At 47.2% G+C, this 25,817-nt stretch overlaps 1 protein-coding gene across 2 annotated transcripts in view; it reads left to right on the top strand.

The window, feature by feature from the left end:
* The window catches only part of GTF2H2 (general transcription factor IIH subunit 2), a 71,590-nt gene that overhangs the window by 35,316 nt on the left and 10,457 nt on the right, over positions 1–25,817 (top strand). Inside the window, exons 12-15 of one of the 2 annotated variants that reach the window (XM_069750746.1) lie at positions 70–133; positions 865–968; positions 10,395–10,497; positions 19,359–19,398. In XM_069750746.1, coding sequence (XP_069606847.1) covers positions 70–133; positions 865–968; positions 10,395–10,497; positions 19,359–19,398 — 311 coding nt within the window. The remainder of the gene's footprint in view (positions 1–69; positions 134–864; positions 969–10,394; positions 10,498–19,358; positions 19,399–25,817) is intronic. The other variant, XM_069750754.1, reaches the window with a different exon arrangement.

The following is a 25,817-nucleotide window of genomic DNA, read 5'->3' as shown; positions in this document are numbered from 1 at the left end:
GGTGCGGCTTTAATCCCAAGCAATCCTGACCATGCATCATTATTTTTTATTTTTCAATTTCCATATCAGGCTTCCCTCAGCATACAATGGGTTCTATCTCTGACCAAGATGCAAAACCATCGTTTAGCATGGCGTAAGTATACGGCCTCACTTTAGCAAAACAATTGAAGTAGAAACTTTTGATTTTTTGTCATTGGTTTTAACACCTACAATGTGTTCAAAGAATTTTTACAAAGCATGTAACATATGTCCGAGTGACCAAAACACCACACAAGCAGTTTGTGTGAACACGCCATAACGTGTCTGTTGTTTACTTGGCAAATTGGGGACTTTTTTTTTTCTATCTATGTACCTATATTAGGGTATATTTTATTGCAGAGAAAAAAATTTATTTTTTAGCCTCTAATATTTTGGTGTACACCTAACTAAAGTTTTATTAACATTTTCTTATGCGGGATATGAAAAATTAACATTTGTGTTTTTTTTGTTTTTATTATTGCTGCTGTTAATGGAATTCAAACTGCAGTATAAAATGGCTGGTGATACAAATATGGGGATACTAAAATCTCTTTAAAGTTTTTTTCATTACTTTTGCACAATAAATACCTTTTATAGTATTATCTGATCATTACATTGTGAGACCCACAACCTTTTTATTTCTTTCATTTATGCGGTTTGTGGGTTTTTTTTTTTTGACAGTTGAGCCAAAGCCCTAAAATGTTTCGTATAATTAGATTATGACTGCCAAAACCTGTGTACAATATATTGTTGATGTTTGGTATTTGTCATCTGCATTCACTTTAATTTTTTGCTTTAATTATTGCTTATATTTCACTTTAATTTTTGTTTGGATTTTTATTTTAGGCACTTGGATAGTAACAGTGAACCAGGCCTTACACTTGGTGGCTATTTCTGTCCACAATGCAAAGCGAAATACTCAGAATTGCCTGTGGAATGCAAAGTTTGCCGTGAGTATATTTTTCATAATTCTTATTGCACTTCTGTCAAAGGGGAGTCAAAAACTCAGAGCGATCTGTGTCCGTTTAATTATTTTACATTCTTGATTTGACTTCCTTGGACGGTAAAGAGGTATAGATTCGTTATTTAATAGGAACCTAAATGGCTTAGCTCCAAAGTCTGAGAATCTGAGCTGGTCATATGGCGGGCAGACTGCATGGCACATTGCAACACAGAGCTCTGATAACTACACTTTAAAGGGAACCTGTCACATGACTCATGCCACCCAAACCACAGGCTGTAGGAATCAAAGCCCGGCTGCATTATTGAACCCAGGTATATATGTCTCTGAAACGCTCCGTTGTTTCAGAGAAAGTTTAGTTTGAAGATTGAGAGTTTGAAGGACTACTCCGGCTTCTCCCATTGCAGCTCTAGATGATTAACAAATTTCTCGATAAAAATATACATGAGAGAGACCTAGCAATCACCTGGATCTGTCCCGGGCTCTTCAGACTATATTTTTCCTATCACCACGACAGCACCCCTACGAGAGAGGGGATCCGCCCACCTTCCGGACAGGAACTTACAGGATTTAAAGGGGCGATCCCCCTCACCACTCCAGTTTGGGTTCCTGTCCGGACGGCGGGAGCCTGCAGCAGCAGTCTTACCCGGGCCTCCATGCCTCTGCGCGGTATCTTCAAGGAACGGCAGAATCGGGGGCTCGGAAGCAGCGTCAGGGGTGTCCTGCGCGCAGACCCCCCCTCGTCTGGCCATGTGGAGCACGTCCCAGGAGTCGGGCAGTGCCGTCCTGGTCCGCAGTTGAGCGCGGTGTGCAGCGTCCACACCGGCGCTGGTGAACCCGGAAGTAGTTAGTACACTTCCGGGGTAAGCCGGGGGAAGAGCGCTGCAGCGCTGTAAAAGAGCGGCGCCTATGGAATGAGATTGTGCAGCCATGTCCTCAGTAGGGGACGCCGAGCACCCTCATGGAGAGGGAACGGAGCAGCGCAGTAAGAGCGGTAGCGGCCGCTCAAGGAGAAGCAGCAGCAGCGTGGTACGGGGGCAGCAGCGTGCGAGCGCCCCAGCGTCACATTTGGATCCCACTCCTCCAGAACCGGTATTCACAGAGTCAGCCTTATGGTGAGTGTTAACTAAACACCTGGTGCTGATATGGTCTGTTATTTGTGCTTTGTTTTAGGGGAAAAAAACAACTAAATCTAAGCACAAGCAATGTGCTCTATGCATGACTCCAATGCCTGACAGTTATACCAAGAGGCTTTGTCAGGCTTGTATCTGTCAGACCTTAGAAGAGGAAGCTCCCCTTCGGTCATCAGACCTTAGAGCGGTCATCAGGGAAGAAATAAGTTATTCCCTTAGAGGCAGCCGCCAGGAAAGGTCGGGCAGGGACTTATCTCCAGGATCTAGTCTGTCCCTGCAAGAAGGGGAATGTTCCTGCTCCTCATCTCCATCCTTCTCAGATGAAGAGGGAAGGCCTTGTTTCTCTGTGGACAACATGGAAATGTTAGTTAAAGGAGTCCGAGCAACCATGGGTGTTGCAGAGAGCAAGGAACCAAGGTCCGCACAGGACATAATGTTTGCGGGCTTGTGCCAGAGGAGTCGTAAGGCATTCCCGGTTGTGGATACAGTTAAGTCCCTTATAAATCGGGAATGGGATAAGCAGGATAAAGGTTTCCTGCCGTCATCAGCCAAGAGAAGATATCCCTTTGACGACAATGGTCTGGCGGAATGGATGAAAGTTCCAAAAGTGGATGCGGCGGTGGCTTCTACGTCTAAAGCCGGTGCTTTGCCGCTGGAGGACGTGGGCCTTCTGAAAGACCCGTCAGATAGGAAGGCGGACATGTTTTTGAGAAAAACATGGGAGTCATCTGCAGGGGCGTTCAAACCTGCCATCTCTAGTACGTGTACGGCTAGATCCGTCATGGTATGGATATCCCAGCTGGAGGAACAGCTGAAATCCAAGGTGCCCAGAGACAAGATGCTGAACTCCCTTTCGCAAATACGGGAAGGGGTGGCGTATTTAGCGGATGCATCAGTGGATTCTTTAAAACTAGCGGCAAGATCAGCAGGCCTCTCAAACGCTGCTCGCCGAGCCTTATGGCTTAAGACCTGGAAAGGAGATGCCCAGGCGAGAGCTAAACTGTGTACAATACCGTGTAGAGGTGAGTACCTGTTTGGCCCGGTATTGGATGATATCCTAGCTAAGGCGGAAGATAGGAAGAAAGGTTTTCCTAAAGCTTTCAATCCTACCTTTAGGAATACCTTCAGGAGACGCTTCCAATACCGAAGACCTTACCACAACCGAGACTGGGAACCAACAGACCTGAAAAAGAAAGGTTCGGACTTTAATGCCTCATCTTCCTCAAGAAGAAGAAATTATCGCTAGTAAAGATCTTCCAGTAGGGGGCAGACTAAAATATTTCTATGCGCAGTGGGCTAAAATAACTGCGAGTAATTGGGTTTTAGGTATAATTGATTCAGGGTTAAAATTAGAGTTTCGGGAAAAACCTTCTGATTTTTATATCTTAACTGTCCCTGATTTCTTACACCAACAAAAGGCCCTTGAAAAAGAGGTCCATATGTTAAGACGGAAGGAAGTTATAGTGGAGGTTCCAAAACATCAGCAGGGGAAAGGGTTCTATTCCCCTTTATTTTTAATCTCCAAGCCAGATGGATCCTTTCGAACCATCATAAATTTACGGAGATTGAACAAACATCTAGAGTATCATGCCTTTCAGATGGAATCTATTAAAACGGCGACTAAACTTCTTTTTCCCAGATGTTATATGACAGTCCTGGATTTAAAAGATGCGTATTACCATCTGCCCATTCACCAGGATCATCAACAATTCCTCAGAATGGCGGTGCGCTTAAACGACCAGATCACTTTCAGTTTACTGCAATGCCATTTGGTCTATCTATGGCACCGAGGGTGTTTACTAAAGTCATGGCGGAAGTAATGGCCCATGTCAGAGAACAGGATACATTAATTGTACCCTACTTGGATGACTTCCTGGTAGTGGGAAATTCGTTTTTTCAGTGTAGTACTCACCTAAATCATGTAATATCTTCCTTACAGGACTTGGGGTGGATAGTCAATATGGAAAAATCGAGATTGGAACCTTCAACAACTCAGACCTTCCTGGGTATTCTGCTAAATTCGGAAGAGCAACAATGTTTCCTTCCGGAAGACAAAAAGCAGAGGATTGTGCACAGAGTCAGTACGGTAACAAGGAAGCCAGATCTGACTTTAAGAGACGCTATGTCCCTTCTGGGATCCCTAACGTCTTGCATACCAGCCGTCCAGTGGGCTCAATTCCACACTCGGGTATTGCAGGTCCAAGTCTTGGATGCAGAGATTAGTCTTCAAGGGCAATTAGGCGGAAGACTCAGGCTGTCCACCGCCACTCTACACAGTCTGAGATGGTGGTTAAACAGGAGACATTTAGAAAAAGGAGTACGCTGGAGTGTAGTACCAGACAACACGGTCACAACCGATGCCAGTCCAATAGGTTGGGGAGCTCATATAGGAGATGTTTGGACTCAAGGGCAATGGTCTCTCTTAGAGGCTCAAGAGTCCTCAAATTGGAAAGAGCTCACAGCAGTAAAGAAGGCCTTACTCAGGTTGCTTCCATCTCTGCAGGATTCACACGTAAGAGTCCAGACAACACAACAGTAGTGGCGTATCTCAACCGTCAAGATCTCTAATGAACACCGCCACAGACATACTCAAAGTAGCCGAAGCCCACTTTCGCTCTCTATCAGCCGTTCACATTCGGGGAGAGCTCAACACGGAAGCAGATTACCTCAGCCGTCATTCTCTTCGTCAGGGAGAATGGGTTCTGAATCGACGGGTGTTCAATCAGATAGTAGACCTATGGGGGTTGCCCGTTATCGATCTATTTGCAACGAGAGAGAACAGACAGACCAGGAGGTTCGCTTCTCTTCAGGTGGCGGACAAGCCCTGTACAATAGACTCCCTTCAAATACACTGGGATTTCCCTCTGGCTTATGCGTTCCCCCCAATGTTTAATATCAGAATCATGAAGCACTGAAGTGAGTGATAATGAGGGGCAAGTAATACTTGCTCTTCCTACACGCCCAACAGGCGCTAGCAAAACAGGATTGCTCCAAACAGAGTGTGATGCACAAAAACGGAGCAGAAACATCCATAATAACAATTTCATTAAAAAGGTATATTTTTTATTTAATAATTCTATCAACATTACATCAAAATAGTACCAACAATATCTTTGGAAAATGCCAACAAATGCTGGCCGTGCAGTAAATGCTATAAGCACTCCGCACACACAGAAAAGGGACTAGAGAGGAAACATGATGATAGCCAAAACACGAGGAGGAATAAACAGTAAATCATACATCATATTAATCTTCATACCATCCCTAACGCCAGCAGTGAGCGCCGCTAATCGGTAGATACAGTGTCCCACCAATCTCTAGTTAATACGAGTAGCGCCACAGCGTGGTGCCTATAGTATCTCAGATAATGTATCCAGCTTACCCATAGTGGTTTCTGGCAAGGGTGTCTCCTCCAAGTGTGGCTCCCCTGGACGCGCGTTTCGCGTATATCGCTTTCTCAGCAGGGTTTCCATAACGCCAGTCTCATGTGGTTTAAATGTCTTTAAAAGCGGAAATGGAGCCGGGTCGGCGGCGCATGCGCGGTGGCGCCCGAGGCACGTCATCGCCTAGGCCGTCATAGCAGGGCGGGCGTGGGGCGGAAGTCCGCCCATTGATGTCATGTGACGCACGCCCTGCTGAAGAAAGACGGCTGCAGCTAAGGACGAACACCCCAGGCAGGCAGCGGGCATGCGCACACCCGGCAGCCATTTTTAAGAAGACCGCAGCCACAGACATCATGATGAAAATCATGGAACTGCATCATCAGACCCCAACAAATTACAAAGGTGCCAGTGAATTAATAGCACTAATATAGTGCAGTACTTAAAGTGCACAGGGAAAATAGCACGCTACAGCGCTAAAAATGCCATGATAAAACTTGCCCAATTAAAGCTAAGGTATAGCGCTGTATACCTATATATAGAGTATACCTACGGTGTTATAATACAACCAAGTGATAAAATGTGCATATAAATATACAACCAAGAAAATATACATAAACAAATACACATAAACAAGTGCTCCAATCTTCTTATATTCTTATTTTCTTCTTTTTCTTCGTTTACGCCAAAAACCAGTGTAGATATGCATGCATAGGGGAAAGGATGCAGTATAACCCAAGACACATCTAGGGCCGCGGTCCCATATATAGAATAGACTAAAAATAAAAACAACACAAGACAATTTAATACTCAAATATAAAATAGAGTGGTGCATTGACTCAAAGAGAGACTGTATAGGGTGAATTCACCCATATATATACTATCGTATCCATAGCCACACAGGAACAACAAGATGACAGGCGTCCGATCGTGAAGTACCACGTGGGTCCATACACTCACGGCATTCAGAGAAATGGGGCGAAGCTAAGTTTCTCATTCAATCCTTTCGGAGCTAGGGTATCAAGGGTGACAATCCACCTGCACTCGCGTTGTGCGAGTATTTTGGCCATATTGCCACCCCTGATCCCACCCCGTATCCTCTCAATGCCTCTTATCTTCAGGCCTCTGGGGTCAGATCCATGATACATCCGAAAATGTCTAGGTAAGGTCTTTAAACCTGACACATCTACCACCTCCCCTGCGGCCAGAATATCACGTACATGTTCGCGCGTCCGAATTTTAAGTTCCCTAGATGTGAGACCGACATAGATCAGGGAGCAGGGACAGGTCGCATAGTAGATGACAAATGATGTATTACATGAGATAAAATCTCTTATTTTAAACTCCCTGCTCCCATCTGAGGTCCTGAAGGTCCCACATCTAAGGATATTCGGACACGCGACACATGAGCCGCAGGGGTTAACATCCCACTCTTGGACTACCCGCATCCAGGAAACTACTCGTCTTATTTTTGGCTACATAATGGCTCCTCACCAGATTATCTTTTAAATTCTTACCCCTACGTTGGGTCATTAGGGGGAATTTTGTCAAGTGTGAGGCCAATATAGCATCCGTCTGTAATACAGACCAATGCCTATTTAATATCTCCCGGATGCGGTTCAACTGACAATTTGAAGTCGAGATGAACCTGACCCCAGATCCATCATCCATCTTGGACTTTGTCCCCTGCCGCAACAAATCCCCCCTCCGTGTAGACTTTGCCCTTCCATACCCTGCCCTGATGCTACGACGACTGTACCCTCGTGCCCGGAAACGTTCCGATAGGATGGCAGACTGTCTCTCGAAGCGGGCCTCTGTAGAGCATACCCGTCTGTTCCTCAAGAATTGACCAACTGGGATGGCTTTAATCACAGAGTAGTTATGTGCCGAGGATGCATGTAGCAGTGAATTGACGGATGTTTCTTTACGAAACAAATCCGTCTCAATTGAGCCATCCTCGGCAACACATACAGTGATGTCCAGAAAATCAATTTTAGTTTTATGCCAAGAATATGTGAATTTTAAATTAAAAGTATTGTGATTTAATTCCTGCATAAACTTGGATAGGCTGGTTTCGCCACCGTTCCAAATCATCAGAACATCATCAATGTAGCGAAACCAGCCCACCACCGGGTCCGCGGCGTGTGCCCCGTCCCCCTGGAAGATATGTCTCTCCCATCGTTCCCCCCCAATGTGTCTGATCCCTATAGTACTCAGGAAGATCAGGGAGGAGAGGGCGAGAGTGATCCTGATTGCCCCCTTTTGGCCCAGGAGGGCATGGTTCTCGTTACTCAGGGCAATGTCTGTGTCCGACCCCTGGGTACTGCCGACCAGCCCGGAGCTTCTTTCTCAGGGTCCATTCCGTTACCCCAATGTGGAATCCCTGCATCTGACGGCGTGGAATTTGAGAGGGAGTTATTGAGGAGAAGAGGGTTTTCAGAGGCTCTCATATCTACCCTTTTAAATAGCCGGAAAGAAGTTACCACTAAAATCTATGCTAAAACTTGGAAAAAGTTCCTTGCCTTCTACCAAAATCCCTTTTCAGGCAAGGTTCCAATTCCGGCTATTCTGGAGTTTTTACAGAAAGGCCGAGAATTGGGCTTGGCGGTAAATACCCTTAGAGTCCAAGTATCAGCTTTGGGAGCGTTATATAACAGCGATGTGGCGGGAAATAGATGGGTTTCCCGATTTATCAGGGCCACTGAACGTAGTAACCCAGTGTTTATCCCTAGATTACCACCATGGGATTTAAATTTGGTTTTAGACGCCTTAACAGAACCCCCCTTTGAGCCATTAGATTCTGTCTCCATAAAAAATTTAACTTTAAAAACAGCCTTCCTAGTAGCCCTGACCTCTGCTAGGAGAGTGAGTGACTTACAAGCTTTGTCGATAGATCCCCCTTATTTATAGGTCTTTCAAGATAGGGTAGTATTAAAACCAGACCCAGCATACCTACCAAAAGTAGCTTCCAAATTTCATAGCAGTCAGGAAATAATTTTACCATCTTTCTGTGACAATCCGAATTCAGCTGACGAGCAGAAATATCACATGTTAGATGTCAGAAGAACTCTATTAGAGTACCTACACAAAACAGAACCATGGAGGCAGAGTAGGGCTCTGTTTGTTTCCTTTCAGAATCCAAGGAAAGGGGCGAGTGTAACAAAAGCGTCTATCGCCAGATGGATAAGAGATGCCATATATCTTGCTTATACTGCTAAACGCCAGACACCACCAGATGGCATCAGGGCCCACTCCACTCGAGCCATGGCCTCATCCTGGGCGGAAAGAGCGGACGTCTCCATAGACGTAATATGTAAGGCGGCAACGTGGTCATCTCCCTCCACCTTTTATAGACATTATCGTCTTGACTTATCTTCAGAGGCCAATTTAGTTTTTGGCCGTACAGTACTTAGTGCTGTAGTCCCTCCCAGGTGATTGATCTTTGAAAATCTCTCGTAGGGGTGCTGTCGTGGCGATAGGAAAACCGTTTTTTACGTACCGGTAATAGGATTTTACGGAGCCACGACAGCACCCGCACATTCCCCCCCCGTAGTTATTCACTGGTTTCTGCACCCTTTGGGGAAAGTGTGCTTGTTAAAAAATCACTCTTTAGAAGGTGATGGTATTTAGTAATGTTTAAGTATATATGTTATGTACTAACTCAATGGCGGTGTCCCTTATACTCTGAAACACAAACTGGAGTGGTGAGGGGGACCGCCCCTTTAAATCCTGTAGGTTCCTGTCCGGAAGGTGGGCGGATCCCCTCTCTCGTAGGGGTGCTGTCGTGGCTCCGTAAAATCCTATTACCGGTACGTAAAAACCGGTTTTTCTCCTATGCCAGAGCTTGAGAGATAATTGCAGCCAGGTATATTTTTCTCTGAAACACTGATTCATGCAACCCATTGTTTGGTCAGCGTTAATCCGTTTCTCTCTAAATGTCAGTTCAAAGTTGGTGGAAACCCTTCTGCTGTGGCTGCAAATCAGTAGTGGAAAAATCTGATGCATGTGAATGGGGTTTTGGAAAACCTTATACCATACATACATACATACATACATACATACATACATACATACATACATACATACATACAGGTTGTACTGTTCTTTACTATGAACTTTTGCTGCAGAAGTCACTCTGAAAATCCTTTTCAACAGTTGGCCCCTAATTATATCATGAGCAGTCCTCCATAAACATATTTAAAGAGGTTGTCCACTACTTTGGCATTGATGACATCCTCCGGATAGGTCATCAATGTCTGGTCAGTCGAGGTCCAACATCCGACGCCCCCGATAATCAGTTGTTATTCCCGCCGGTCGGAAGAACTCACTTGCGGAGCTGCTCGTCTTCTGATAGTGGCAGGGTACTGCACATCTACCTCCTATTGATTTGAATAGGATGCGGATGTGTAGTATCAAGCCTCTGCCACTATCAGAGGATAGCCCTCTCCATAAGTGAGTACTTGCACCAGCTGCCACTAACACTGATAGCAGCTAATCGGCAGTGGAGCCGGGTGTCGGACCCTGACCGATCAGGTATTGATGACCTATCGTAAGGATAGGTCATCAATGCTAAAGAAATGGACAACCTCTTTAATACAGGGAGTGCTAGGTTTATCTCCCTATTTCTCCCTTTAGTCCTGTTTTTCTATTGGCAGCGTGCTATACAGATCTTTTCTCCTTCCTGCGTTTATGCTCTCCTTGCACCTTACTGCAACTCGCACTAAATGAGGCAAAGAAAGTGGCTTGAGTTTGAAATCCCACAATAAATGCATTACAGAGGTAAATTAATTGTAGCAGAATTTTGTAGCTTTGATTTTTATTGTATTTTCTGCTTAGCGTCTTCATTTTAAGCAAACAGGACTGTGGATTTTAATTACTTTTATTGCATTTTTCTTTTTGTAGGCCTTACATTAGTGTCGGCTCCTCATTTGGCTCGTTCCTACCATCACTTGTTTCCTTTAGATGCCTTTAAAGAAATGTCTCTTGCAGAATATGAAGGGGAGAGGTAATTTTTTTTTCTTTTTTTAATCAGCAAGGTCATCTATGTTTTAGTTATTTATTAAAGGGAAGCTGGTAGTACAGCTTTACAACAGAGTAAAGCATTATGTCTTAAAGGCCTAAATGTGATGACATAATAAAATAACTATAACCTAACTTGCTTATTCACTCTCCCACCAGCAGTTCTCTGCTGGTTTCCACTGATCTACTGAACCACAGCCAATCACTTGGACATTAATTTGCATGCACGGTTCATGACAACCATGGTGGGGTATTAAATGGATAATATTTTATTATGTTACCACATATCTAGTTCTTTGACATTTTTTATTTAATGCAGAACAACCCAAAATCTGGTGGGGAACTTTATTTTTTCTGCATAATGGCCATTTGGATATTTATACCATCCATGCGTGACAAACAAAATTATCAACTTTAAAATGACCCTGTTATATTTTGACAAACATTTAATTAACTCGCTCATAATGTGACGGCTTGTAGAGACATTACAGTGGACAAGGAGTTCCGATATATACATCACAGAGCCATGGGGGTGCGGTACAGACATCATGGGAGATATAGTGCTGGGATATTGACATCACTGAGACATGGGGGTGCGGTATAGACATCATGGGAGATATAGCGCTGGGATATTGACATCACTGAGACATGGGGGTGTGGTATAGACTTCATGGGAGATATAGTGCTGGGATATTGACATCACTGAGACATGGGGGTGCGGTATAGACATCATGGGAGATATAGTGCTGGGATATTGACATCACTGAGACATGGGGGTGTGGTACAGACATCATGGGAGATATAGTGCTGGGATATTGACATCACAGAGACATGGGGGTGCGGTATAGACATGGGAGATATAGTGCTGGGATATTGACATCACAGGAGACATGGGGGTGCGGTACAGACATGGGAGATATAGTGCTGGGATATTGACATCACTGAGACATGGGGGTGCGGTATAGACATCATGGGAGATATAGTGCTGGGATATTGACATCACTGAGACATGGGGGTGCGGTATAGACATCATGGTAGACATAGTGCTGGGATATTGACATCACAGAGACATGGGGGTGCGGTACAGACATCATGAGAGACATAGTGCTGGGATATTGACATCACTGAGACATGGGGGTGCGGTATAGACATCATGGGAGATATAGTGCTGGGATATTGACATCACTGAGACATGGGGGTGCGGTGTAGACATCATGGGAGATATAGCGCTGGGATATATACATCACAGAGACATGGGGGTGCGGTATAGACATCATGGGAGATATAGTGCTGGGATATTGACATCACTGAGACATGGGGGTGCGGTACAGACATCATGGGAGATATAGTGCTGGGATATTAACATCACAGAAGACATGGGGGTGCGGTATAGACATCATGGGAGATATAGCGCTGGGATATATACATCACAGAGACATGGGGGTGCGGTATAGACATCATGGGAGATATAGTGCTGGGATATTGACATCACAGGAGACATGGGGGTGCGGTACAGACATCATGGGAGACATAGTGCTGGGATATTGACATCACAGGAGACATGGGGGTGCGGTATAGACATGGGAGATATAGTGCTGGGATATTGACATTACTGAGACATGGGGGTGCGGTATAGACATCATGGTAGACATAGTGCTGGGATATTGACATCACAGAGACATGGGGGTGCGGTACAGACATCATGGGAGACATAGTGCTGGGATATTGACATCACAGAAGACATGGGGGTGCGGTACAGACATCATGGGAGATATAGTGCTGGGATATTGACATCACTGAGACATGGGGGTGCGGTATAGACATCATGGGAGATATAGTGCTGGGATATTGACATCACAGAAGACATGGGGGTGCGGTATAGACATCATGGAAGACATAGTGCTGGGATATTGACATCACAGAGACATGGGGGTGCGGTATAGACATCATGGGAGATATAGTGCTGGGAAATATACATCACTGAGACATGGGGGTGCGGTCTAGACATCATGGGAGATATAGTGCTGGGATATATACATCAAAGAGACATGGGGGTGCGGTATAGACATCATGGGAGATATAGTGCTGGGATATTAACATCACAGGAGACATGGGGGTGTGGTATAGACATCATGGGAGACATAGTGCTATGATATTGACATCACAGGAGACATGGGGGTGCGGTATAGACATCAGAGGACATCAGTCGTTAAAATGCAGCTGCCAGCCTAAGCACTGCGGTCCCCTGGATTCCCCACCCCTGCTTTAAATCTTGGCATATGTATTTAATGTATTGATTTCTCCTTCGCCACATTGGGGGACACCGGACCATGGGTGTTATGCTGCTGTCACTAGGAGGCTGACACTAAGCTGAGACAAAAAAAAGGTTAGCTCCTCCCCTGCAGTATACACCCTCATGCTGGCTTCCAGAGACCCAGTTCAAGCTTAGTGTCCGTAGGAGGCACACTGGATTTCATTTTTTTTTTTTTTTTTTTACCTTTTTCTCTATCGGACGAAGGGGCGACGGAACCTTTCAAGGCTCCGATCTCCCCGAACCACCAACAGGCGAGCACGGGAGTTCACCTCTCCGTACCTTCTCCTGCGACGTGGGAAGCCACTGCCTGAGCTGATTTTTAGGGGCGACGGGCCTTTTCTAGGGACCGATCTCCCCCACTCCACCTTACAGACGAGCACATGGAGGTCCTCCACGTATCCTCTTCTGCAGCCAGGCCTATTGCCGGACATCTGCCCCGCCCACCAGGTTTTCCCTCGACTGATCAGAGGCACTTCTACATTGTGGCGTCCGTGCAGCCCCCACTGCATCACCACTGAATATGCGGCTGATGGCAGATGGTGGACAGTTCCTCTCCACCCCCCTTTCTGGGGATGGTGGATGGAGGCTCCCCAACCCCTGCACCGTCCTTATCGCCCCAGGCACACCTCACCTAGGTTCCTTGTGTGCAGCAGCTTCTCCTCTATCGGGGTAAGTGTCTCGAGGGGGGGGGGGGGGGGGGGGTCGGCCGTTCAGCGGTCCGGAGGGCTCCCTCTTAGCAGCGGCACATTTTTCTCTGGGCCCCATAACTTCCAGTAGTCAGCGGCTGCGCGCCAAGCCGAAGCCACAAATTTAGTCCCCGGCTTCAGCCTAGCTGCAGGCCGCATCCCGATAGGCTCCGCCCCTTTTTCGCGTCATCTTGCGGCGGCGCCCCCCGGTCCTGGCGCTTCTCGCCGTCTGCGAGATCTCCCTCCCTGATCTCGGCGGCCATCTTTGATTTCTTCACTGCACGTCGCAGCTTCAGCTCTCTCAGCCGCAGCTTACCCCACGTGCAGCGCTGTGATCGCCGGCCATCGCCTACTCCACCGCCGTCTCTCTCTTCCTCTGCGGGACACAGGACCTCGGGTAAGGAGACCACGTCAGCCTCTCCTCTGCAGCGCCGCCCTCGCTTCCGTAGTTTATAGATCCTGTGGTCTAACTTGCATTAGGTACACCATGTCCCAGTCAAGGACTAAAAAATCCTCTAAGGTGTATACGACCTTTTTTTCTGCGTGTACCACCTGCCAGGCTCCACTTCCTCGGCCTCAAAGTTCCCCCCTCAGCTCAGCCTGCGATGCCCCATGTGCCCAGGAGCCCTCCACCGCCACCGACTCCGGCGTATCTAGTCCCCCCGCGTGGGTCGCTTCACTTTCGCAGTCCGTGGATTTTTTAGCCAATGCCATCAAATCCATTCAGAACCCTCCTGGGGAGCGGGGCAATCCTTTACATGTGTTAAGAGACCCCTCCATAACAGGGGAATCGTCGGCCAGCAGGGGCCACTCTCTCCGGAAAGAGGCACGGTCATCCAGAAAACGAATCCGCACTACCTCTCCTGAGCGCTCACCACGCCAGTCAGCTTCTGGCAGTTCCACCTCTCGCTCACCCTCTTTGGGGGCTCGTAGCGTTCACGACTCTGAATATGAGTCTGATGTATCCTTAGACCCGGATGCTCCGGAGTTTAGATCTACTGTTGACTCCCTCATTGAGGCAGTCAATCACGCACTTAAAGTGGACGATGACCCTAATTCTGCTCCGGACCACTCAGTCTCCTTTACAAGAACCAAGCGTTCTCATAAGACTTTCGCCTCTCACCCAGATTTTCTGGATATAGTCAGGCGACACAGGGAGCGTCCGGATAAGCGTTTCACGGGCAAAAAGGCCCTGGAATCGAAGTGTCCTTTTTCAGCAGATCTCGTGAAGGACTGGACGGAATCCCCACTAGTAGATCCTCCGGTTTCGCGCCTTGCTTCCAAAATGCTCTTATCCGTTCCGGATGGCGCTTCGATTAGGAATCCCACTGAACGTCAGCTAGATTCCCTAGTTCGCTCAGTGTACGAAGCCTCAGGTTCTTCCTTATTTCCCTCCTTCGCCGCGGCTTGGGTGGCCAAGGCAATGGTTTCCTGGGCAGATGCTCTAGCGAAATCCGTTCATGAACAAGATCTCCCGTCTGAGGTGGCGGACCTTGCTAAACAGATCGCCATATCTGGTGATTACGTGATGTACGCATCTCTCGATGCAGCGAATTGCGCAGCAACGGCGGCCTCAAACGCCATCACTATCAGAAGAGCTATTTGGCTCAGAGAGTGGCGCGCAGATTCCTCCTCTAAAAAATCTCTGATTTCTCTTCCTTTTCAGAGCGGGCGTCTTTTTGGAGAAAAGCTAGACCAGCTTATTTCCGACGCTACAGGGGGAAAGAGCAAGTTCCTTCCCCAACAGAGGCCCAAGGCGGCTTTCCAGCGCCAGCCATATTTTCGCTTTCGGCCCTTTCGTAGCAATCCAGTCTGGTCCAATCCTGCCGCCTTTTCCAAATCGGACCGATCCGCTCGCTCAGACAGAGACGGTCGTCCCTCTTTCAGGCCAAATCAGTCCTGGCGAGGAAAGCCTAGGCAACCCAGGACCAGAGGCTCCAGGCCTCCCAGATTCCCTTCACAATGACTCGGGAACGGCTCCAGTCGATTTCACCAAAGTAGGCGGCCGTCTACTTCCTTTTCAGCAAGCTTGGCTCTCCGTCGTTCACGACGAATGGGTCAGGGATCTGGTGTCGTCTGGCTACAAAATAGAGTTCTCTGCTTCCCCTCCAACTCGTTTTTTTCCCTCTCGCCTCCCCAGTTCGGAAGCTCAGTTTCGCGCCCTTCTTTGCGCCATTCACTCCCTCCGCCAGAGCGGGGTCATTGTTCCTGTTCCGGAGCACGAGAAGTTCAGAGGTTTCTACTCAAACCTCTTCGTCGTGCCAAAAAAGGACGGGAAAGTGCGCCCCATTTTGGATCTGAAGCTCCTGAACAAGTGCGTAAAGGTACGGCACTTCAGCATGGAATCGCTCCGGTCGGTCATCTCCTCGATGGAGAGAGGGGAATACTTGGCATCGATAGACATCAAGGATGCCTATCTTCACATTCCAATATTCCCGCCACATCAAAGGTTCCTCCGCTTTGCCATTCTAGAGGACCATTTCCAATTCACGGCCTTACCCTTCGGTCTTGCCACGACACCCAGGGTATTCACGAAGGTCATGGCGGCCGTCATGGCCATTCTTCATTCTCGAGGAGTGGTCGTTTTGCCTTACTTAGACGACCTCCTCATAAAGGGTCCGTCTTATCAGGCCTGCGAGGCAAGCGTCCACATTACCTTGGATTCTCTTTCGCGCCTGGGCTGGCTGATCAACTTGGACAAGTCCTCCCCCATTCCTGCCCGACGGATCTCCTTTCTGGGAATGATCCTGGACACTTCAAGGGGTCTGGTCTTGCTTCCTCGGTCCAAGGCCCAAGAGCTTCAGCAAGGAGCCCGGACGCTCTGCCATCCTCGCCCGCGACCCATTCGGTTCGCCATGAAGATCCTGGGCAAAATGGTTGCAGCAATCGAAGCGGTTCCTTTCGCTCAACTCCATCTCCGCCCCTTGCAACAGGCTCTGCTGGACAACTGGGACAGGAGTCTCTTATCCCTCGACCGCCCTTGCCCTTTGTCTCCGTGGATCAGACAATCTCTTGTATGGTGGACCCTGGGTCCATCTCTTCTCCAGGGGAAGTCCTTTCTCCCGATCCGCTGGTTAGTGGTAACTACCGACGCCAGTCTCCTCGGCTGGGGTGCGGTGTTTCTTCACCACTCTGCCCAGGGCCGCTGGACAGTTCGGGAGTCGACGCTCCCTATAAACTTCCTGGAGATTCGTGCGATCAGACTTGCCCTGAGTCGCTTTCACTCCCTGCTCGCGGGTCATCCAATCCGAGTCCAATCGGACAACGTCACTGCGGTGGCTTACATAAACCACCAGGGGGGTACCCGCAGCAGGGCGGCGATGCAGGAAGTCTCCCACATTCTTTGTTGGGCCGAAACCAACCATTCCACCATTTTCGCGGTGCACATTCCGGGAGTCGAAAACTGGGCGGCGGACTTTCTGAGCCGTCAGGGCCTTGTCTGGGGGGAGTGGGAACTCCATTCAGAGGTTTTTCGGCAGATCTGCCTTCGTTGGGGGACCCCGGACGTGGACCTGATGGCGTCCAGATTGAACGCCAAGGTTCGCAACTTCATTGCTCGCTCTCGGGATCCCCAGGCTATCGGAGTGGGCGCACTGATATCCCCGTGGCATCAGTTTCAACTCCCATACGTGTTTCCTCCACTTCCCTTACTGCCGAAGGTGATCCAAAAGATCAAGACGGAGGGGGTTCCGGTCATTCTGGTCGCCCCAGATTGGCCTCGTCGCGCTTGGTACGCGGAGCTCGTTCAGCTCGTAGCCGATGCCCCCTGGCGGTTACCAGACCGCCCAGACCTGCTTCGCCAAGGGCCGATCTGCCACCAGAGCTCAGGGGCCCTACGTTTAACGGCGTGGCTGTTGAAACCTGGATTCTAACTCGAGCTGGTTTTTCTCAGCAGGTCATTCCCACCATGATAAGCGCTCGCAAGACGTCTTCCGCTTCCATTTACCACCGCACCTGGAAAACCTTCTTCTCGTGGTGCAGGCTCCGGGGTCTCCCTCCGCTCGTTTTCTCTATCCCTTGCATCTTGGATTTCCTTCATCTTGGATTTCCCTCAAAGGTCAGATCTCAGCGTTATCCGTGTTGTTCCAACGCAGGATCGCTGCCAACCTTCAGGTCAAGACTTTCATTCAGGGGGTTTCCCATGTGGTACCCCCCTACAGAATGCCGTTAGAGACCTGGGATCTCAACTTGGTCCTGGGGTTCTTCAGGAACCTCCGTTTGAACCCCTTCAGGACATTCCGCTTTCTGTCCTCTCCTGGAAGGTTGCCTTCCTTGTAGCCGTGACGTCTATCAGACGGGTCTCAGAATTGGCCGCTTTATCCTGCCGGGCTCCTTTTCTTGCCTTCCATCAGGACAAGGTAGTCCTTCGCCCTTCTCCGGCCTTTCTCCCTAAGGTGGGCTCATCTTTTCACCTTAACGAGGACATCATTCTTCCCTCTTTTTGCCCGCAGCCCAAACACAGGGTTGAGAAAGCCCTTCATACCCTGGATGTGCTACGGGCCCTTAGGAGGTACATTTCCAGAACGGCTCATTTCAGAAAATCGGACGCCTTTTTGTGCTCCCGGAGGGTCACAGAAAGGGTTTGGCTGCGTCTAAAGCCACGATAGCCAGATGGATTCGATCTGCTATCCAGGAATCCTATGGGTCATGGACAGTCCTATCCCGGCGGAGATTAGAGCACACTCCATCCGGCACCAGGCAACAGCGGAGCAGGTTTGCAAGGCCGCAACGTGGTCCAGCCTGCATACTTTCTCAAAGCATTACAATGTCCACATTCACTCCCCTGCGGACGCGGCCCTTGGCAGGCGTATTCTGCAAGCGGCCGTTGCGCATTTGTAGTCAGATGGTACACGGAGTTATTTGGTTTGTATTGTTTCCCTCCCAGGGACTGCTTTGGGACGTCCCATGGTCCTGTGTCCCCCAATGTGGCGAAAAATAGGGATTTTTGTGTGTACTCACCGTAAAATCCTTTTCTCCGAGCCACATATTGGGGGACACAGCACCCACCCTTTTAGCCTTACGGCTCGTTACCTTTTTCTGTTTTTGACTGTTGTTGACATGTTATACTCTGTTTCTTGATATTTTGTTGTTATTCTCCTACTGCTTTTGCACTGAACTGGGTCTCTGGAAGCCAGCATGAGGGTGTATACTGCAGGGGAGGAGCTAACTTTTTTTTGTCTCAGCTTAATGTCAGCCTCCTAGTGACAGCAGCATAACACCCATGGTCCTGTGTCCCCCAATGAGTGGCTCGGAGAAAAGGATTTTACGGTGAGTACACACAAAAATCCCTATTTTTATACCAGATAATAAGAGCATGATTTTTTCGCAGAGCAGACAGTATTATGTACTAGAAAAGTGAAGGATATTGCATGGTTGGGCACATCCAAATAGCCAGGTATTGCATGCTACTGTAGATGTCATGTCACTGCTGCTGCTAGCCTAATGGCTTGTGACACATACCGTACTTCAGGTAATCACCCATTATTCAGTGTTCTTGTTATCCACATTTCTGGAGATTGTACATTACTCCTGTTAACCAACTTCACTAGATATAATTGATAGTCCTTTGCAGATATTGCTGGCCATACTTCTGCTCTGACACCTGAGGCTCTGTTTGTATTGCAGATTCAGTGCTGCACAGTTATTATTCATCTATTACTAAGACATTGATGAAGTGCCTTATTTCGATATCTTCAGTTTATGCATTCTGTGCACCTTTATTTTTGAAAGGGAAGAAATATGTTCTGCAAATGCGTTATCGTTTTATTAAATATTAATGAAGAAGGTGGTTTATTAATTCTTTTGGTAAGATTTTTTTAGCACTTATTCTAATTCCCATTTTCTAAGGTATTGTCGGGGCTGTGATGGAGAACTGAAGGATCAACAAGTAAGCATATTATTTTGAAATATGGTCAACTAGGAGTCCTATAAGTGGTACAGTTGTGGCCATAAGTATTGACAACCATGCAATTCTGTCAGATAATACTCAGTTTCTTCCTGAAAATGATTGCAATCACAAATTATTTGTTATTATTATCTTCATTTAATTTGTCTTAAATGAAAAAACACAAAACGAATTTTCCTAAAGCCAAATTGGATATAATTCCACACCAAACATAAAAAAAGGGGGTGGACAAAAGTATTGGCACTGTTCGAAAAATCATGTGATGCTTCTCTAATTTGTGTAATTATCAGCACCTGTAACTTACCTGTTGCACCAGGTGTTGGCAATAACTAAATCACGCTTGCAGCCAGTTGACATGGATTAAAGTTGCCTCAACCGCTGTCCTGTGTCCTTGTGTGTACCACATTGAGCATGGAGAAAAGAAAGAAGACCAAAGAACTGTCTGAGGACTTGAGAAACCACATTGTGAGGAAGCATGAGCAATCTCAAGGCTACAGGTCCATCTCCAAAGACCTGAATGTTCCTGTGTCTACCATGCGCAGTGTCATCAAGAAGTTTAAAGCCCATGGCACTGTGGCTAACCTCCCTAGATGTGGACGGAAAAGAAAAACTGACAAGAGATTTCAACGCAAGATTGTGCGGATGTTGGATAACGAACCTCGACTAGAATCCAAACAAGTTCAAGCTGCCCTGCAGTCTGAGGGTACAACAGTGTCAACCCGTACTATCCGTCGGCATCTGAATGAAAAGGGACTGTATGGTAGGAGACCCAAGAAGACCCCACTTCTTACCCCGAGACATAAAAAAGCCAGGCTGGAGTTTGCCAAAACTTACCTGAAAAAGCCTAAAACGTTTTTGAAGAATGTTCTCTGGTCAGTTGAGACAAAAGTAGAGTTTTTTTGGGCAAAGGCATCAACATAGAGTTTACAGGAGAAAAATAGAGACATTCAAAGAAAAGAACACTATCCCTACAGTCAAACATGGCGGAGGTTCCCTGATGTTTTGGGGTTGCTTTGCTGCCTCTGGCACTGGACTGCTTGACCGTGTGCATGGCTTTATGAAGTCTGAAGACTACCAACAAATTTTGCAGCATAATGTAGGGCCCAGTGTGAGAAAGCTGGGTCTCCCTCAGAGGTCATGGGTCTTCCAGCATGACAATGACCCAAAACACACTTCAAAAAGCACTAGAAAATGGTTTGAGAGAAAGCACTGGAGACTTTTAAGGTGGCCAACAATGAGTCCAGACCTGAATCCCATAGAACACCTGTGGAGAGATCTAAAAATGGCAGTTTAGAGAAGGCACCCTTCAAATATCAGGGACCTGGAGCAGTTTGCCAAAGAAGAATGGTCTAAAATTCCAGCAGAGCATTGTAAGAAACTCATTGATAGTTACTGGAAGCGGTTGGTCGCAGTTATTTTGGCTAAAGGTTGTGCAACCAAGTATTAGGCTGAGGGTGCCAATACTTTTGTCTGGCCCATTTTTGGAGTTTTGTGTGAAAAGATCAATGTTTTGGTTTTTGCTTCATTCTCTTTTGTGTTTTTTCATTTAAGACAAATTACGATAAATGAAGATAATAATACCAAAGAATTTGTGATTGCAATCATTTTCAGGAAGAAACTGAGTATTATCTGACAGAATTGCAGGGGTGTCAATACTTTTGGCCACAACTGTATGTGGCATGTACATGACTTTTTAGAAAAATACTATATGTAAAATTATTTGTCAGCATTGCGGGAATTGAATTTGCCATCAAACCAATGTCCATGTCCTAAATGAAGCAGATTGTGATTTATAGACCTACATTGTCCTTGTGATGTCCTAAGCTGAACCGCCGGAGCACAGAATATGGAGAGTTGTCATGAAGTGGTCCCGTTCCTTACAATCTAATCAGCTATTATTTTAAAACCCAGCTTTGAAAATAATAAAAGCTGAAATCTGACTGATTCCTTTAAGGCTAGGTTCACACTGCGTTCCAGCAGCCTGTTCAACACATACGTTAAACGGGCTGCTGGAACGCAAGTGCTGACTTTGGCACATCGCTAGCGCAGATAGAGCATCTGCTAGCTCTATCTGCGCTAGCAGTGACGGACCCGGAAACGCTGCAGCCCGCGTCTCCGGGTCCGTCACTCAATGACGGCGTGCGCTAGCGTTGCGTCCGACATTGTCGTCAATGGCGGCCGTTACACCGCATTTATGCCGCGGTGTAACGTAGTCCATCTAACGGACGCCACAGACGCAATGTGAACCCGGCCTAAGCAGGAGCTCTGATTCCACTCCACATAAGTTCTCATGAAAAGCAGGCCTGGCACACAAACCTCACCTGCTCAGAAACAAAGTTTTCACACTTGTCTGCTAGCCCCAAAACATTTACCACCCCTAACCCCGTATGTGTAACCTAAACTATGCAAAGCTGTGTATATAAAATAAATGAGCTGACTATAGCATGGCCTCACCCAGAGATGTAACTTGGGCATCTTGGTGCTGCCTGCTGCTGCCCTCATCCAATGCCCGACATTCAATGTGTGTCCAAATTGGTAGTCACAGCCTGTATTTAAGGTGCACCCGTCTTACCTTCTAACAAGATGTGGATGGCGGAGCTGGGCAGGGGAGACACAGGTTCATAAAGTGTATACGGCATAGATTCCTTGAAGGGGCAGACTTTATTTCCCGCCATAGTCTGTTGCAAACAGAAATGAAAAAAAACAAACAAACATATTACCCTAATGCTGCTGTCTGCCCATTACGCAGACAGGTAGCCTCTCCTCCCTCAATGTATCTACCATGGGTATGGAGAAGGACGACTGCAGACAGGTATCACCAGATTCACCTGCCTCCTGATAGCTCCCTGCTCAAAGATCATGTTAGATTTACCACTTCAACCGTTGCGTTTCTCCTACTAAAGACTATACTTCCAGCCCTATGGAGACATTGAGGAAAACTGAAGAAGAGGTGCAAAGCTGTAGATAAAGTTGTCATTTTTGCTCGGCGGCCCACCCCACAAATAACATCCTGATACTGACCAACAGCTCAGGTTCCTTAGAAAGTGGCTGCGATAGATTTTATCGGGTGCCTGACTGCCAAACCCTCTTGATTGGTCTACTGGGAATCTGCAAGTTGGGAATATTACCTGCTCAACCCTCATCTCTATTCATTTGTATTTTTATTTTTTTTTATGCCTGAAAATATCAGACAATTGTAAAAATGCTAAATCTCAACAGTTGCTCCCTTACACTTCTCCTTTTTCCTATTTTCCCTCATATCACAATTGAAAGTGAGAAATCTAAAAAGAGAAATATTCTGTGAGTTCCAGGAATCAAGCCACGTTCTGCTTCTGCTGTGTAAAGCTTTACTCCCCGATCGAGCACAAGACGAAATTAGTGCTGATCTGCAGGAAACGAACCTTTGTCCTCTGCAGGATTTTGTAAGGATTGTTTGTTCCAAGTGGTTGACAAAAAATCTATAGATTCTAACAATTTGTACTAATTTAGCTCCACTTTACGTGTATTATTCATTTGTAGGTTTAGCATTTCTTTACAGGGAAGCTATCATCATAAAATGTCCTATTGATTACAGATTGGTTTTTTTTTTTGCATTAACTGTATTTCGCCTCATTGGGGGACACAGGAACCATGGATGTATGCTGCTGCCACTAGGAGGCTGACACTGTAACAAATGGAAACGGAGGCACAGATGTAGAAGTTCACATTCGTATTTATTAAGGTTTGATGTGGAACACTAGACCACAGTCTGGGGGAGCTCCGAAGGGGGCGTTACTGCGTGAGCCCCAGACACCCGTAGTAAGTCCCCTCGAACAGGGACAGAATGGAATGCCTGGCGGACACGGGTACTACCTTCAGTTAGACCCCGTACTCGTGGCGGCTGTCCCAGCGGAACAGATGGATCAGCAAGGTTAGCGGGTATTACATAGTTGACTGGAGGATACCAGGTGTAGAAGCCGGCGCAGAGAGTCCTGGCATGGTCCGGAAGTGAGGCTGGCGGACTGGCAGGACTAAATGGGTCCAGCGTAGATAATGCGGATGCAGTCCAGAATAGCCGGGTAACTGGTAGCAGAAGATCTGTGGAGACAGACAGAATAAGCGGAGTTCCTTGCAGATACTGTACTTCAGAAACAGAAGCGCAAGATAACAGGAACCGTAAGTTAGCAACAGTAGATACTTGTTGCTCCGGCGTCCTCCCTATGGTGGAAGGGCTAGAAATAATAGACAAACACATGCCATTGGTTAGAGGCAACATTTGGAAAATGCACACTGTCTCTTTAAGAGACCGGGAGCGAGCGCGCGTGCGACCTAAAAACCCTGCCCGGGAACCTGCTAGCCGCACGCCAGGAAGCAGGAGAGGAAGGAGGGGTGGGGGTTGCGTCCAGACAGCGTGAAGCCAGTACAGAGCGAGAGTCCCGACGGAGACCCCCTGGAGGCACAGTAAACACCCCCTCTTTACGCCCCCTCTTTTTCAAGCCTGCATAGAATTTTTTCAGAAGAAGAGGAGCACGGATAGTCTCTCTATGCTCCCATGACCTCTCCTCAGGACCGAAGCCCCTCCAATCCACCAAAAAATAGCTCTTACCCCTTATCCTTTTAGTGGCCAAGATATTCTCTACCTCAAAAACATCCTCCTCACTGACAGGATCCGGAGTGGAACCAGGATCTTTAAAAAATGAACTCAAAAGTACGGGTTTGAGAAGGGAAACATGAAAAGAATTAAGCACATGTAAGGAAGCCGGCAGTTTCAATTTGTACGACACTGCATTAATCAGTTTCAGGACTTCAAAAGGACCGATGAAGCGGGGAACCAGGTTGTAAGAGGGAATCTTCAGGTGGATATATTTGGAGAAGAGCCATACCTTATCCCCTGGCCGGAAGGAAGGAGCCTCCAGACGTCTTTTGTCCGCATGCTTCTTCATACGTAGTGAAGCTCTCTCTAAGGCAACCTTGGTGTCGCTCCATACTTTCAAGAATTCCTCCGTAAAGGTATCAGCTACAGGAACACCAGAAGACCCAGAGATCGGAAGCAGAATCCTGGGTTGGAGCCCAAACACAATCTGAAAGGGAGATTTACCAGAAGACTCACTTGATTGTTGTACGAGAATTCTGCCCAAGGCAGCAACTTGATCCAGTCATCATGATGTACGTTGACGAAGTGACGCAAGAATCCTGTCAGAATTTGATTGGTCCTCTCTACTTGCCCATTGGATTGAGGGTGATATGCGGAAGAGAAGTCCAGCGCCACTTGTACAGACTTAAAAAGCGCCCTCCAGAATTTGGAGGTGAACTGGACACCCCTGTCGGATACGATATGGAGAGGAAACCCGTGAAGATAGAAGATATGTTGAATGAAATGATCAGTGAGCTCTGAAGCAGACGGAAGACCAGGTAACGGAACAAAATGCGCCATCTTCGAAAAACGATCCACCACAACCCAGATAACTGAACATCCAGAGGAGACGGGAAGATCAGTAATGAAGTCCATTGCGATGTGCTGCCAGGGTACTGAAGGAACAAACAGAGGTAATAACCGCCCGGAGGGCAAACGCTTATCAGTCTTGTTGCGAGCACACGAAGGACAGGCAGCAACATACTCCTGAACATCTTTGCCCATGGTAGGCCGTAGGCCACTAGTAGTAACGGGAGATGAGTTGCAGAGTCTTCCTTTGTCCGGTATGACCGGACAATTTAGAAGAATGACCCCACCGAAGAACTCGTTTACAATCTGAGGTAGATACAAAGGTTTTACCTGGAGGGAGTCGAGCAAGATTAACTGCGGCCACCGATACTAATCTGGACGGTTCAATGATGTGTTGCGGTTCTTCCACAAAATCAGGAGGCAAAAACGCTCTGGAAAGTGCATAGGCTTTAATGTTCTTATCAGCTGGTCGGAAATGAAGAACAAAATTAAATCGAGCGAAAAACAAGGCCCCCCGGGCTTGACGAGGATTCAGTCTCTGAGCAGATTGAAGATAAGCAAGATTCTTATGATCTGTGAAAATGATAACCTGATGAGCAGCACCCTCAAGAAGGTGACGCCACTCCTGCAGAGCTAACTCGATAGCTAATAATTCACAATCTCCTACGGAGTAATTCCTCTCTGAAACAGAAAAGACTTTCGAGAAAAATACACAGGTGACCATCCGGCCGGACGACGACTTCTGGGTGAGATCTGCGCCAGCACATATGGAGGAAGCGTCTTCCTCAAGCAAAAATTGTTTTTCAGAGTCCGGTTGATGAAATACGGGTCGGAGGAGAAGGCCTGCTTTAAGGAAGTAAAAGCCTCCTTAGCCTCAGGTGTCCATCCCTTGGCATTCGCGCCTTTCCGGGTCAAAGCCGAAATGGGTGCTACTCGAGTGGAAAAATTTGGAATGAACAAGCGGTAATAGTTGGCGAAC

Source organism: Ranitomeya imitator, chromosome 1, assembly GCF_032444005.1.
Source record: "Ranitomeya imitator isolate aRanImi1 chromosome 1, aRanImi1.pri, whole genome shotgun sequence".
Taxonomy (NCBI): domain Eukaryota; kingdom Metazoa; phylum Chordata; class Amphibia; order Anura; family Dendrobatidae; genus Ranitomeya; species Ranitomeya imitator.
Note: the sequence above shows the minus strand (reverse complement) of the source record. Positions and strands in the feature narration are given on the sequence as shown.